Source organism: Oryzias latipes, chromosome 16, assembly GCF_053564925.1.
Source record: "Oryzias latipes strain Hd-rR chromosome 16, Olatipes_Hd-rR_3.1".
Classification (NCBI taxonomy): domain Eukaryota; kingdom Metazoa; phylum Chordata; class Actinopteri; order Beloniformes; family Adrianichthyidae; genus Oryzias; species Oryzias latipes.
Genome location: NC_136252.1, coordinates 5682451 through 5697338, shown reverse-complemented (window position 1 = coordinate 5697338; position 14888 = coordinate 5682451). Strand labels below are relative to the sequence as shown.

At 43.5% G+C, this 14888-nt stretch overlaps 1 protein-coding gene across 2 annotated transcripts; it reads left to right on the top strand.

Moving 5' to 3' along the window:
• Nucleotides 1-9511: 9511 nt before the first annotated feature.
• tent5aa (terminal nucleotidyltransferase 5Aa) lies at nucleotides 9512-13968 on the top strand. 2 transcript variants are annotated; one of them, XM_020709867.3, is made up of 3 exons: nucleotides 9512-10231; nucleotides 10313-10751; nucleotides 11070-13968. In XM_020709867.3, the coding sequence occupies exons 2-3, from the start codon at nucleotides 10317-10319 to the stop codon at nucleotides 11847-11849; spliced, it is 1215 nt and encodes a 404-aa protein (XP_020565526.1). In that variant the 5' UTR covers nucleotides 9512-10231; nucleotides 10313-10316; the 3' UTR covers nucleotides 11850-13968. The 2 variants fall into 2 exon arrangements, with proteins under 2 accessions (XP_020565526.1, XP_004077728.1); XM_004077680.5 differs by having other exon boundaries at nucleotides 9513-10751.
• Nucleotides 13969-14888: the final 920 nt, after the last annotated feature.

The window sequence follows — 14888 nt, the reverse complement described above, 5'->3', positions numbered from 1 at the left end:
TTGTAAGTTGGCTAATGTTAGGGTAGAAGATGTTCATGATAGAGTGAGGTGGAAAACGATGATTGGCTGTGGCGACCCCTGATGGGAAAAGCCAAAAGAGAAAGAGTGTCGTTTTGTAATTAGATGACCTGAAAAGTGTTTAGTGCTGACTGATTTTTGTTTTTAATTGTAAAGCGCTTCGAGCTGTGCTGTGTATGATAAGTGCTTTCTACAAATAGTTTGATTTGTGTTCACTGTTCTCACTTTATCCTGGTCAGGGTTGGGAATATGCAGGCCTTTAAACAAAGAATATGTGTTGTCCAAAAAACCGTCAAGCCCAGTGGTGACAGAGCAATGCTTTGGGTTGTGCAGCTGCCGGTTCTGGACATGTTGTGATCATTTAGATTTCCTCTGTGTGCTAAAGTGTTTTAACGTCAGATGAGAGTTGGTCTAAGAAAGTAATCTTTGACAAAACTGTTATGATGATTCTGAGGATGTCTGTAAATTCCCAACAGAAAGATTTGAATGCATCAAATGCTATTCTTAGTATCACTTTGCAATGTACTTTCATAATCTGACTGCATTCTTTTTAGAAAGTCTTTTTCCTTTACTAAGTCTGAATTATCACAGGAATCTGAACACAAAGAGGGATTTTCTTCTCTTTCAGGTGGAAAATCCCTGAAGGATGGTTGCAGAATTTACAAAATATCTGAGGAAGGTGCATCCTTTTCTTTTGAAGGCTGATAAAGGAGAAGTCCTGACTAACAGGACCTCCTGCCAAGCACATGGGGAAGTCAAAGGGCTGTACTCCAGACAGTGAAGATAACACGGGAATTCATTGGTTTGTAGACAAAAAGGGACATTCCAGAGCCTTTAGAACTGGACTTCATTCCCGGTCTGCACTGACAGGGAGAGAAAAAAATCCTGAATTAGAGGTATCTTTTATCCAATTGTCCCTCATCCCATTGCCGGCCAGTGACAGCTGTTAGAAAATGTTGGTGACTCCTTATTTTGATCCTAAACTTTCACCAGTGTGCTTCTGGAGCTGTAAGGCTGCGTCACAGAGCCTTTAAAAGAAGGTTATTGGGGGCTTTTGCCTTCAGCCTGGCCAGGACTTGTACCTGCTGTCCTGGCTGCAGATCAGTTGATGCTCCCCTGGCTTCTTTTTGCTCTCACTTTGACAGCGTCAGATCCAAACAAGCTTCTACGAGAGCTTCTTGACTTTTCTCTGAAGTTCCTCAAAGGGGGATTTGATGCCAGTTATGATAATCATACATAAAAGAAGATGTTTTGACAGTGAAATAACTATGAATCATCTTTCCACAGATCTGCCCAAACATGTTTTGTACAAGCTAATATCTGTAGTTTTCTTTCATTCACATTTATTAAACACAGGATGGATCCTTCCGAGAAACTCTGCAAATTCAACTTAGGACCTGTCACATGAGGACATCTGTCAATCAAGTGGTTTGGGTGCAAAGTCAAGTGAAAGCTTTGTTCGGTCCACCCTCCTCCAGTCAAAAACAAAACAACCACACCCCTCATCGTGCTAAGGGACTGAAAATGTCTCTTAAACCAGACAGTAAATGCATTTATTTTGGGTGTTCCATTAGACTCTTTATAGGGTGGGTATTGGCAAGAGTGTGGAGATATGATACGCATCGCGATACATCTCAAATGTCCCTTGTTCTCGTCTGGAGCCCTCTACAAAGCACCACAATCCACTTTCTTATGTGGTACTGGCAGCACCGTGGCACAGGGTTTTGGTTCGGGACCCATCCCAAGCAAAACCTAAGTAGTACATGTCTCATAACAACAGCAAGGCTAACTAAACATTTAACACAAGCCATAGCAAGTACCTCTGTAAGCTACAGTGCTTTAATGTCAGATGAGAGTCAGTCTGTCTAAGAAATCATTCTTGGCCAAAACTGTCACAACAATTCTGAGGATGCCCTCAAATACAAAAAGATGTGAATGGATTCAATGTTATTCTTGGACCATAACAGAGCCAAACGTGGACAATCGCTTAAGGAGGCTCATTAATAATTAAATAGCAATCGCCAAATTCTTGTTCTATAATATCGCGATACATCGCCAAATCATCTCATTTTCCGTACACCCCTATATTGGAGTCAATGAGAATCTGCTCCCCTCTGTCTCATGTCTCCAGTGGTCTTCTGAGGACCTGCAACATTTGCTTCTGATGAGTTTGTATCAACCAAACCAAACAACCAAGGTAACTTTGATTCAAATACTCTAAATCTTATCAAAATATTCATCAAATCTCACCGGATACTTGACACGACTTAACAGGTGATGCTTTTTTTATTTCTTCTTTTTTTCTACTTGTCCTGTCCAAGAGCTGAGGAGACAGATGAGAGCTGAAAGCCTCTTGTGTTAGACACATTTTACTGTTACAATAGGGCTTATGAATCTTTTGACACAGTAGATGTACATTTAACAGGTGATGTTTTGTGGGACAGAATGTCACACAAAATGTTGGACTCTTTTATTTTGGCCAATTTTCTACTTAGTGTAAGGGTGTGTGCACAATCTTAGAAGGTGTTTTCCAATTTCAGTGTCTCACATTACATGTAATATGATCATTTGAATAGAAATTAGGCTAATTTTCTTGTGACTGCTGTTTGTTCAGGCCTATTTGTTTTATCTGCGTGAAAGCTGCTTACAAGTCAGAGTCACAAAGTTTCCAAAAATGTGAAACTAAGCACCAGTTTTCACTCAGAATTATACTGAATCAAATTTGATGTCAGACAAATATGCCAGTGCTCTAATATTATGCATTGTATTAAGCTTTGCAGCTCACTAAGCCTTTGCCCAAAACAAAGACCGATTTGGTGAACTTATGAGTGAAAAAACCTTTTAATTTGAGAACGTTGTCACTCCAAATCAATGCGTGCTAAAAAAAAAAGAGCCTGCAAAAAAAGCACATCAGGCAACTTTAGATATAATACTTTATGGAATCAACTTTTTCTCTTCCAGCATGACTGCCCTGGTGCTAAAAATAAGGTTCATGGAAATGTAGAGGATGGGTTTGGTATGGAAGAGGCCCGCGCAAAGCTCTGACCTTGACCTAAAGCACCTTCTTTGGTGTGGTGGAGGGTGTGAATGCTGATCTTCTAAAGTGTTACACAGATTCTGAAGACAAAAAAACTAACATTTTGTAAAAAGTTCTCCAAAAAAATTGAAAGGCTGATGTACTGAAGCTGCAAAGAATGGACCTGCTCCATTATATCAAAGACCCTGCAGTCAAATGTGGTCTCTTTACTGTTTCTATTGATTTGATGATCTGGCTTTTTAGTGCTTTCTGTGAAAATCTATTTGCTTTATTACCCAAATAATTTGTATCCTACAGTTTATTTCACTGCCTAATGTTGGGAGAAAATACATTTATGTGAGCAGGTTGACTGCAAAGGGTACAAACCAGCCATTTCTTTGCTGGACGTTCAGCAGCTTTCACCTAATTGTGCAAACATCATATTATTTATTTCTCATTCCCTCAAAAAATACATTTTATTTCCATATTTCTATTTAAATGAAAGCTAAATCAAGTAGTTGGAGTCCATGTACAAACCCGTAGCAGATTCAGGTGCACTCAAGCATGCAGTTACAATGCTGCAGATGATGAACACACATTTAAAAGCTTACAGTTGTTTAACGTGGACATCTTCCAGCATGGCTCCAGTTTGCCTAAATTGATCTGGAGACAGGCACATACTAAGACTTTAACGTGTCTGCAGCATCTATTAGCTCCTCAAGTGCTTTACCAGCAGGCTTTATTATTTTCATTCCTGCAGGAGCACAATACTTTAATGAGGAAGATTAGGTGAGATGGGTTGCTCTATCTTCTTGTCAAATTGGATCTCTCCCGTAACCTCCAGTTCTCATTTGTCCAAATACTTAAAACTCACCTCACAGGGCGTCGCAACGGAATAGAAGAAAAATGCTGGAATAAAAGGCTTCCTTTCTCCAGGAATAACTGCTGCTACTTCTACATTCCACACATTCCAACTCCTCAAGGATAGAGCAGTTCCCCAGCTCTTTGTCACTAGAGGTCAGAAGCAGTTTTACTGAATAAAGCTGGAAATCTCATTCCTGTAGTTGAGCCTCTGATCCACAACCAAAGCTAACTGTGCTGGCAGCAGTGGGAATACCTCACCGACAGCTGGTACAAAGTCATGCGAGCCTCTTGAAAGGCCAGTTGAAGAACTTTTTACAGTTACATCAGCATTCATACTTTCCTATGGATAACATCAACCCACGATTTTACCTGCTCTGTGATCGCTGACAGCTGGGTCTTCTTCTTCTGGGTCTGGTTCCAGCTATTTTAAAAGTAATACATTCAAATGTCTGATCATTGAAATGCATCTCTTTTTTATTTTCTATAAACTATTAGTTTTGTACCATCCAGGCATTTTTTAACCCCTGTGCTATCCTAGGCACTTTAACATTGGGAGTTGGGTCATCTAGACCCACTAGACAGTGCTCTGAACCTTTTTTCTTCAATGATTTGTGATCTTGTCTGGTGTCCATGGATTACATGAAATCTTTCCACCTGTATCCACCTTTGTCATGGTAGGGAGAACACGTCAAAGTAAGGGTGGGGTCATCTAAGATAGCACGAGGGTTTAACCCGCTGAATCTCTTTCGGGGACATGTGGTTCCTGGAATCAACCCAGCTACTGTTGGGCAAAGGCAGGTTGCACCCTGGACAGGTCACCAGTCCATTGCAGAGGCACAAAATCACTAACACTTACACAACTAGGAACAATTAAAAGTGACCACTAAACCCATGAAGCATGTTTTTGGACTGTGGGAGGAAACGCAGTGCCTGGAAAAAAAACCTACATCCACAAGGAGAACATGCAAACTCCACACAGAAAGGTCCCAGAAGGGACCAGGGCCTTCTGTTTGTGATTTCAAATCAATCCAAAGTAACATTCTCCACATCTGTGGCTGTGATTAATACCTGTGATTATTTTTGCAAAGACCTTTCACTTTATTTTCCATACTGATGAAAATATACTCATTCTGTTTTCACTGAATTGATTACTACTGATCAATAAAACACAAATTAATCACTGTGGTGTCACTTACTTCTCTGAAGGAAGCTATTTATTTATTTAGACATCTACATCAAAAACTAAAGGGGGGCTCAACATGATCTGAGAAGAGATAATAGGTTTGACTCTGTACACGCTCACCCATACCCAACCATCAGTGACTCCTCCACCTCTGCTGCTGTGACCAGCTCCCCTTTTCCACCCAGTGGCAGATCCTTGACTTCTGCTGCTGTGACTGGTTCCTGTACTCCACCAAGTGGCAGCTCCTACACCTCTGCGGCTGTGACCTGCTCTTCTCCTCCACCCAGCAGCGCCTGCTCCAGCTCCAGCCCTGATGCTGTGCCACCTAAAAGTGTAGAGGAAGTGTGCATAGAGCTCAGGAGGCTCAATGGTTGGAAATCTGCTGGTCCTGACGGAATACCACCACGGTTGCTAAAGGACTGTGCGTCAAAGCTGGCGGTGCCTCTTCGAACCATCTTTAACAGGAGTCTTCAGACAGGATGTGTCCCTGGCTTGTGGAAGACCTCATGCCTTGTCCCAGTGCCCAAGGTGACAAGGCCTGCAGGGATGAAGGACTACAGACCAGTTGCCCTGACATCTGTCATAATGAAGACTTTTGAGAGGCTACTACTCCGGAGGCTCAAACCCCAGGTGGAGGGGGCGCTGGACCCCCTTCAGTTTGCCTATCAGGACAGTATGGGAGTGGAGGATGCAGTCCTGTATATGGTCCATAGGGTGCTCTCCTTTCTGGAAGGGACTGGCAGATATGTGAGGGGGATGTTTTTCGACTTCACAAGTGCCTTTGATACAGTCCAGCCTCTGCTGCTGAAGGGGAAGCTCGAGAGGATGGGAGTTGATCCAGTTTTTGTTCGCTGGATCCACAACTATCGGACTCTTAGGTCACAGTTTGTTCGACTAGGAGACTGTGTATCTGGGGGATTGATGAGCAACACCGGAGCACCACAGGGAACTGTACTATCGCCTTTTCTCTTCACACTCTACACTGCTGACTTTAATTATGCATCTGCAGCTTGTCATGTCTAGGAGTATTCGGACCACACTGCTATTGTGGCGTGTGTAAAGGGAGGGGATGAGAGTGAGTACAGGGAGCTCATCACCAGATTCACCTCCAGGGGACAATGGTCTTGTGCTGAACACATCAAAGACTAAGGAGATGACTATTGACTTTAGTAGGAAGTCCTCCCACCAACCAGTGATCATCGATGGAGGGAGAATCAAGGTGGTTGACTCCAATAACTACTGAGGTGTGCACCTTGACAATAAACTGGACTGGTCGGAGCAGGCTCATGCTCTGTATAAAAAAAGGGCAGAGTAGGCTGTTCTTCCTGAGAAAGCTGAGGTCCTTTGATGTGTGTGCCGACATGTTGCTCCTCTTTTATCAGTTGGTTGTGGCGAGTGCTGTCTTCTATGGGGTTGTATGCTGGGGTGGCAGTATGACCACAAGGGATTGCACTCGATTGGACAAACTGATTAAGAGATGTGCATCTGTGATCGGGAGGAGGGTGGACTCTCTGGGATCTGTGCTGCAGAAGAGAATGAGGGCTTTGACTCAGAGCATCTTGGACAATCCCAGACCCAATCCTTTGCACAACATGATGTCTGGTCAGAGGAGCTCACGGAGTAATAGACTCCTTTCACTGCGCTGCAGGACAGAGCGCTTCAAGAACTCATTTGTCCCTACAGCTATCAGGCTGTTTAATGAACCTGCCTGATATGAACTGATATTATTTTGTGAACTGTCTTTTTCCTGTTGTTTGTTGTGTGTGGTTGTGTGTTTTGCTACCGGACACCTGAATTTCTCCTTTGGGAGATTGATAAAGTTTAAATCTATCTATCTATCTATCTATCTATCTATCTATCTATCTATCTATCTATCTATCTATCTATCTATCTATCTATCTATCTATCTATCTATCTATCTATCTATCTATCTATCTATCTATCTATCTATCTATCTATCTATCTATCTATCTATCTATCTATCTATCTATCTATCTATCTATCTATCTATCTATCTATCTATCTATCTATCTATCTATCTATCTATCTATCTATCTATCTATCTATCTATCTATCTATCTATCTATCTATCAAAAACTAAAGTCCTATATTAGAAAAGATCATCAATCTTGATCTTAGTTTTTTTTTATGTTGAGCTATTATTTTTAGTATTTTGCTGACATTTTATATTAATTGAAATTTCTATTTATTATTTTGTGTTTGGGCTTTTATTCTGTTGGAAGTCAGAAATTAATTCATTACAAAAAAAAAACAAATTCCTTTCAACAGAACAATTCAGAAGAAGTGCATCTTTTCATAAGTCTTATCGGTGCTCAGCACCCTTTAGAGTTTATTTTAACAACAATGTAAAATTCAAGACTTCCAACAAGACTGAACCTGAGAAAAAGATCAAGGTGAGAAATGTGAGCACTGGAGGATAAAACTATTTTGTAGCAGCTTTGGCTCGTTTGCTTGAGCGGATACTGAGTCTAATCGGTGTCCAAGTTTACCTCAAAGCAGAGTGTTTGGTTCCCCTAAAGCCTGCAGCAAAGATGCACAGACTGGCCTGAGAATTGAACAGCTTCCTGCATTCCCTGTGATGTTCTGAACCGGCATGTCACAAAAATTTCAGGAAGTTGTAACAACCTGTGAAATAGAAGACACGTCCACCACAGGTCGAGGAAAATACAAGAACCACAGAACTTATTCATATCATAAAATGATCAAAGCTGAGTTCTTCTAAAAGTGCAGGTGAATTGGGATCAAAGCAACCGTGCAGGCAATAGCATCGTTAAATTTAGCAATAAATGAATCCGGTTTTACACATGGAAAAAACAACTCACTGTAATATTTTTCTCTTTTCTCTTTATAGGTACCACTCATCCAGAAAAGATGTTTCTTAGACCCCAGAGGCAGACTGTAAAAGATCACTCCATCAGAAATAAAAAGAAGCTCCTGCAAGCATCATTGTGCTGTCCTGTTTTTTGGGAAGTTCCTTTGCCAGTTACACCAGCAGACATAAATCTATCTGATGGGGAAAGACATCAGCACCAGCAGAGAGGAAGGGGTGTTTTTGCATCTCTGCCTCTATTTGCTTGTCTGCCGGTGTGGCAATGTCCGGTGCACGACTCCTGCTTGCCCATTTGTTTTTATGCATCAGCGGGGTTCTGTGTCGCGCTTGTGAATACCTGCTGTGTGCGTCTGACGGCCCCTTTGATTTAGCTTCATGGAGCAGTGCTGTGACTGTGGGACTCATCCTTTAAGCGAATGTGTCTCCCCACCTGGGGAAGCCATTGATCGCTGCTGATAGTTCCACAGATGTTTCCAGATGTGAGATCACGTTTCAGAGACTCTGAACCTGTCCGCCAAAGTAAAGAAACAAAATAAAGCAAGAGTTCTATGTATATAAAGGCTGGGAAAGCACTAACTGAAGGGCTACTGTATGTGATTCCAGAGGTACTGCAAAAATGCATGTCAGATCAGTGGTGAGCACTTTTGCCTCACAGCAACAAGGCTCTGGTTCAAATCCTGGAAGGATTTATCTGTGTGGAGTTTGCATGTTCCCCCCGTGGGTTTTCTCTGGGCACTCTGGTTTCCTTCCAAAGGAACCTTCCAAAAACAGCTTTCATGGGTTAATTGGTGACTTTTAATTGTTCCTAGTTGTGCATGTGAGTGTTTGTGATTTTGCCCAACAGTAGCAACCAGCAACCCCATGACCCCACAACGACATTCAGCGGGCTCAAAAAATGCAAATAAATTGTCCTTAGGTGTGACTCTGTGTGTATGGATGGGTCTGTGATTGTGTGACCCTGCAACAGACTGGTGACCTGTCCAGGATGTTCCCTGCCTTAGCCGAACAGTAGCCAGGTTAGGCTCTAGCAGCCCCGGGACCCCAAAAACGGATACAGCAGGTGGAGAAAATATATGGATGGAAAATGTAATACTTCAAACTTTTTCTTGACACAATCACAACTTTTCTTCTCTAAGCATGCTTTCCTAAGCATGTTTCCACCGTGGGATTGGTTTTAAAATGAAAAAGTCACTTTTAAATATGTAAAATAAAATCTGATACATTTACTAGGCTCCTTCTTCTCTGCAAAGCTCCTATCTAAAAGTCAGTCTTACTTATTTCATGACCCCTGGAGATTTACAACAGAAGGTTGGCAGTGTAAGCTTTTGTCAGGATCAGCCAACAGGGGGCGATAAAGTAACGTGACAAAAGAAAATCCGAAAATCATAAGAAAATCAGCTGAACAGACCTTTTTTGTACAAGTAATTAATTCAGCAAGTTAATAGTGATGTTGTTACGATTATTATTAAAATTTAAAACATCAAAACAACTAGATTTTTTGTAGTCATTTGATGCAAATTAATTGGCATTAAATTGTAGAGAACACGTCTTTTTTTCCTCCCAATTTCTGCTTTTGCGTGAAGGTGGAAAGCATTCTAAGAGCCTGCGGGTCTCAGGTATTATCAGCTGCGCTCGCGGTGAGCTTCAGTGAGGCAGAGCGGGGCGGGGAGAAACAGCTGACATCCTCAAGCGAGATTACAAAGATGACTCTTGCAGAGCCCTGCTTGACCCAAAGACAGTCAAAGGAAGCGCGCTGGGGCAGTCGGAGCGCACACTGCTCGCATTATTGGATGAGCCGCTGACTGACATCAAGTAGGAGCTGTGCGTAAAAATCCACAGGATTCCACAGAGGGGTTGATCATCGGATAAAAGAGGGTGCCAAAGTGCGTCTTCATGCAAATTCAAAAAAAAAAAAAAACATAGGCGGGCCTTTGGGTGATGGAGTCACAGCCGGAAAAGCAAACCCCCCTCCCGGATCATCGGCGACCTTCAAAGAATGTGATGCGCGGCGCACGGACGCACTGACAGCGGCGCAAATGTTTTAAAGGCGCAAAGGCAGAGAGAAGAAAGTTCAGGACTCCAGCAGGCAGCTCCTCTTAACTGGCTCCAACTCGCTCGCAGCTGCTGGATCTTCAACTGCACACACAATCAAGCGTACCATCGAACGCTGCTTGAGACTTTGTTGCTTTTTAAAAGAATAAAATAGACGTTAACCACATTTTTAAATATTTATCTCATTTTACTTTTTTTTTAAATCCAGTTGTGGATGAAAATACCGACCAATTTAACCACAGAATCTGTGCGTAAAGACGCGGCCGCTATTCTAACTTTATACTGATTTTTTGTTGTTGTTTTTAAAACTCCCGAGGACTTTTTTCAGCACCATGTCTGAGGACGAGAGCGGCTCCAGCTCCGACTGCGCGTCTGCCGCAGACAGCAGCAGCAGCAGCAGCGTCAGTGTCCTCAGCTGGGATCAAGTGCAGCGGCTGGACGCCATTCTGACAGAAACCATCCCGATCCACGGCCGGGGAAACTTCCCCACTCTGCAGATGCAGCCGCGGCAGATTGTTAAAGTGGTCCGGAGTCGCATGGAGGAGAAGCGGATCCACGTCCGGGACGTTCGGTTAAACGGCTCCGCGGCCAGCCACATTCTGCACGACGACAGCGGACTGGGCTTCAAAGACTTGGACCTGATATTTTGCGCAGATATGAAAGGCGAAAGCGAATTCCAGACTGTGAAGGACATCGTTTTGGATTGCCTCTTGGATTTTTTACCGGACTGCGTGAATAAAGAGAAAATAACGCCTTTGACCCTAAAGGTACGCATGGTTACGCCCTTTTTTCTTCTTTGGGCACATCTACTGTTCCACATTTGATAACGTTTTACAGTCTTTGTTCCAAACTGACTTGAGGGCACAGCTTAGAAGACACTGAATTTCTATAGATGATAGACGCACGTTGGTTTTGTCATTAAAAAGTGCCATTCCAGTGTTTTCACGGTACCATGAATGTTCCTGCTATAAAAGTTGTACTTAAATTCTTGCAGAATTCAAAAATCCTCTCTGAATGGACACATTTGCAGGCATATTGTTAGTTTGATTTCTTCTCACTCCTCCCTCTTCTTCTCTCTAACACAGGAAGCTTATGTCCAGAAGATGGTGAAGGTGTGCAACGACTCTGACCGCTGGAGTCTCATCTCCCTCTCCAACAACCGTGGAAAGAATGTGGAGCTGAAGTTTGTTGACTCCCTCCGGCGGCAGTTTGAGTTCAGCGTGGACTCTTTCCAGATCAAGCTGGACTCCCTGCTGCTGTTCTACGAGTGCTCCGAGAACCCCATGACTGAGACTTTCCATCCCACCATCATGGGCGAAAGCGTGTATGGAGACATCAGCGAGGCCCTGGACCACCTCCGCCACAAGATCATCTGCACTCGGAACCCAGAGGAGATCAGGGGTGGGGGGCTCCTAAAGTACTGTCACCTCCTGGTGAGGGGTTTCCGGGCCGCATCAGAGTCTGAGATGAAGTCCCTACAGCGCTACATGTGCTCACGCTTCTTCATTGACTTCTCTGACATTGGTGAGCAGCAGCGCAAGCTGGAGTCCTACCTCCAGAACCACTTTGTTGGTCTGGAAGATCGCAAGTATGACTACCTGATGACACTGCACGGAGTGGTCAACGAGAGCACGGTGTGCCTGATGGGTCACGAGAGGCGGCAGACCCTTGGGCTCATTGCCATGCTGGCGGTGCGTGTGCTCGCTGAGCAGAACGTCATCCCCAACGTGGCCAATGTCACTTGTTACTACCAGCCTGCTCCCTATGTGGCAGATGGCAACTTCAGTAACTACTACATCGCACAGGTACAGCCAGTGTTTGCCTGCCAGCAGCCTGCATACTCCACCTGGCTGCAGTGCAACTGAGTCACAGAGAGGAGGAGGGCAAGTCTGACTTGGGCGCAAGTCAGACTTGCTTGGGTGTAGTAGAGCTGACAAGAAAAAGGAGTTTATTGTTTTGCATCAAAGCTTCTTTTTTAAATTCATACATTGAGTATGACTGACACACCAAGAACAGCTGCCTTTCACTTTCAGTGCACGTCCTCAGGCTTGGAAAAGACTGATGTGGGCTCTGATGGAGCCTGATGCAGATTGGTCTAGTTCAGGAGCTGCCAAACTCTCAGTAAGACCAACCTGATCTGCCACCAGCTGTTTTGCCGCCTGAAGGTGACTGCTCCTCCAGCACAGCTTTCAGGGATGATTTGCTAAGTGCACACACACCAACACAGACACACATACATGTACAGATGTGTCTGCAGGACTCCAGAAACCTGTTTTATACCAACCGCGCCAAGAGGAGGAACCTCCACCCCGCATTTGGATAAGAATGAGTTTGTTTACACACCAAAGATATTTTTGGGGCTCGTTTCTAACCTTAAAAAGCCAGTTTTGATGGGGAGGAAAAAACACAACAGGTTTTTGTGATATCTATTTGTGCTCGTGAGCATCTGTATAAGTGCCTATCGCCACCGTCGGTTTGAGAGAACAGCCAGGAGGCCGTGTCACCCACTCTGCTGTCAGACATAAAAACAGTAGCACCCCAAAGGCTTGTGAATGTACACGTAAAACCGTGCTCAGCGGGATGGAAAACGTCTGTTTGATAGTTATGTTTACATTGTTTAAGTGATTCTGTGATCAATTAAGCTGTTATGTTCTCAGAGTGATGTCCTGTTTGGGTCCTGTTGTAGCTGTTATAAGAGGGGTTGGATACGCTTTTCTGATCATCCGCCACAAAGAAACCTAAACAGGATATTTCCTGTGTAGTTTGTGCAGCGGTGCTTCTCTCTTTCTCATCCAACACAAGCAGATAAGAGTCAGAGGGAGTACCTGCTGTGTGTGGTCCTCCCATAGTAGAAGGATATGTGCAGGCAGACACCCCAGATGGTGAGACACTGTTTGCTGTCGCACCCTGGCAGGGAATTCCTCAGCCGCCGCTGAAGAGCTTGAACTTAGCTGAGGTTCGATCTGTGCACGTTTCCTTAAAGGTTTGCAAAAGACGCTGCCAAAGGTTTTGGCGCCCCGGCAGAAAAACACAGCTTTAATGAGGTCATTTCCAGACACACATTTTCTAATGATAAAAAGGACAGACGGAGGGAGAAAAGAAGCAGAGGGAAAAGAAAAGTGGCTGAAAGCCACAGCGCGATCAGTCTGGAGAGATGGGTGCAGCTGGTGATGGGGTTTATCTCTTCTGGGCTAGAAGAAGTTTTGGTTGCAGCTTCATCTTTTTGACTGCAACTCTAAAAATAATCAGAATTATCTCTCTGTTTTCATTGTAAAGAAAAAAAATAGAGTGGGGTCTATAGAAAACTGCATTTACACTCACCAGCTGCAGGAGACTTCAAGCTGCTACTTGTGCTTGACGGGTCTGGTAGCTTCAACGGTGCTCATTCGTGGGTTTTTTCATGATTAATTCCACTTTTGAAAATCTGTGTATATATATTTTTTGCTCTGCGTTGCGGCTTCTCCAGACGGCATTCAAAACAAGAAACCTTTTTTTTTAAGCATAAAAGTTGCAGATTTAGCCCCATGACTAGCATTCCGCTAAAAGAGCAACAAAAAAAAGAAAAGAAAACTGTGGCTGAGTTGCTTTTTTCTCTCATTTGGAGTTCATCTCAGTGGTTTTCCTCTCTGACTGACTTTCCGGAGATTGTGATGTACCGTCAGTCTCAATGAAGTTCTAACAGCTAGAGCTTTTCTGCCTGTCAAACTAGTGATCGTGCCTGTCAGTTAGAGATTGTGGATTACTTAATCGTCTTGCGCATCTGTCTTTTACAATTCACAATTTGAAAATGATCCTTGTTGTAAATGTCTTTTTTATGATTGTTATTTTTATAAATACAACAGAAGCTGCAGCTGTTGCAGCTCTTCTAACTCTGTGATCGGGCTGCAGAGGAGATGTTCTCAGTAGCTTTTTTTGCTATGTTATGTGTCCAAATGGGTCAAAAGGTTAAAGATGTTTTTACCTCAATAAAATATCTGAAAACCATTTCATACAATGTGCCATTATTCAATTATTAAAACTTCTGGGATTTGCTCTAGACTGCACTAGCTGGATTTTTGTCAATGTCAGGCCCGAACTGCCCAGCCCGTCCAGAACTGACGCACTGGTGCCAGAAAGAGCTGTTGGTGCCCACTCAAAAAAAAAAAAGACTTTGATGTTTTTGCAGCGTGAATATCTTTGCCTGCTCATCAAATTCTCTGTGGCCCCTGGCCTTGGCCTCCATCCGCCGACCACAACAGAGTGGACTGCCACCGAGTCACATGACCATCTGTCCCACTTACAAAGGGAAATGAAGTTGAAAACACCCACACAATGGGTAAGGCAGTCCCTGTGTGACATGCAGTTATATATAGCAGTGATAAGGACAAAATTGCTTTCACCTAAGCTCATTAGTGGCTCATTAATCTGAGATGATCTGCAGAACCAGAGTCTGACCGCTGTGCGCATTTAGACCCAAATGCAAAAGTACCGGATTTAACAGGGAAGTGGTTCTGAAACACACGCCGTGAACTCCTCACAGGAACCCACATCCAGTAACAGTCGGGTCACAGTTGGGGGTTGAGCACTGGACGAGCGTTCACCCCTCACATCCACATGGAGTCTCATTCATTTGGTGGTGGTTTGAAGCTCTTCTATTGTCTGTCAAACATGTGAGTATGATTTAACAACAAAGTAGAAAAATGTGAAACAGCCCTTTTAAAAAAAAACGACCACAGCTCTGAACTCATTCACCCCCCCTCCCCCCATCCTAAGAACATGTCTTATTGTTGAGAAGGTTCATCCTTCAAAACGCATCAAGAATTCTTCTTCACTGTAATGCCCTGCAGTTCTCCGCCTGCTTTGAGATTTCCATGACCAAGCATGTCAGGAGTCGGGTTCTTTGGGTTTCTACAGATGAGGTAAAT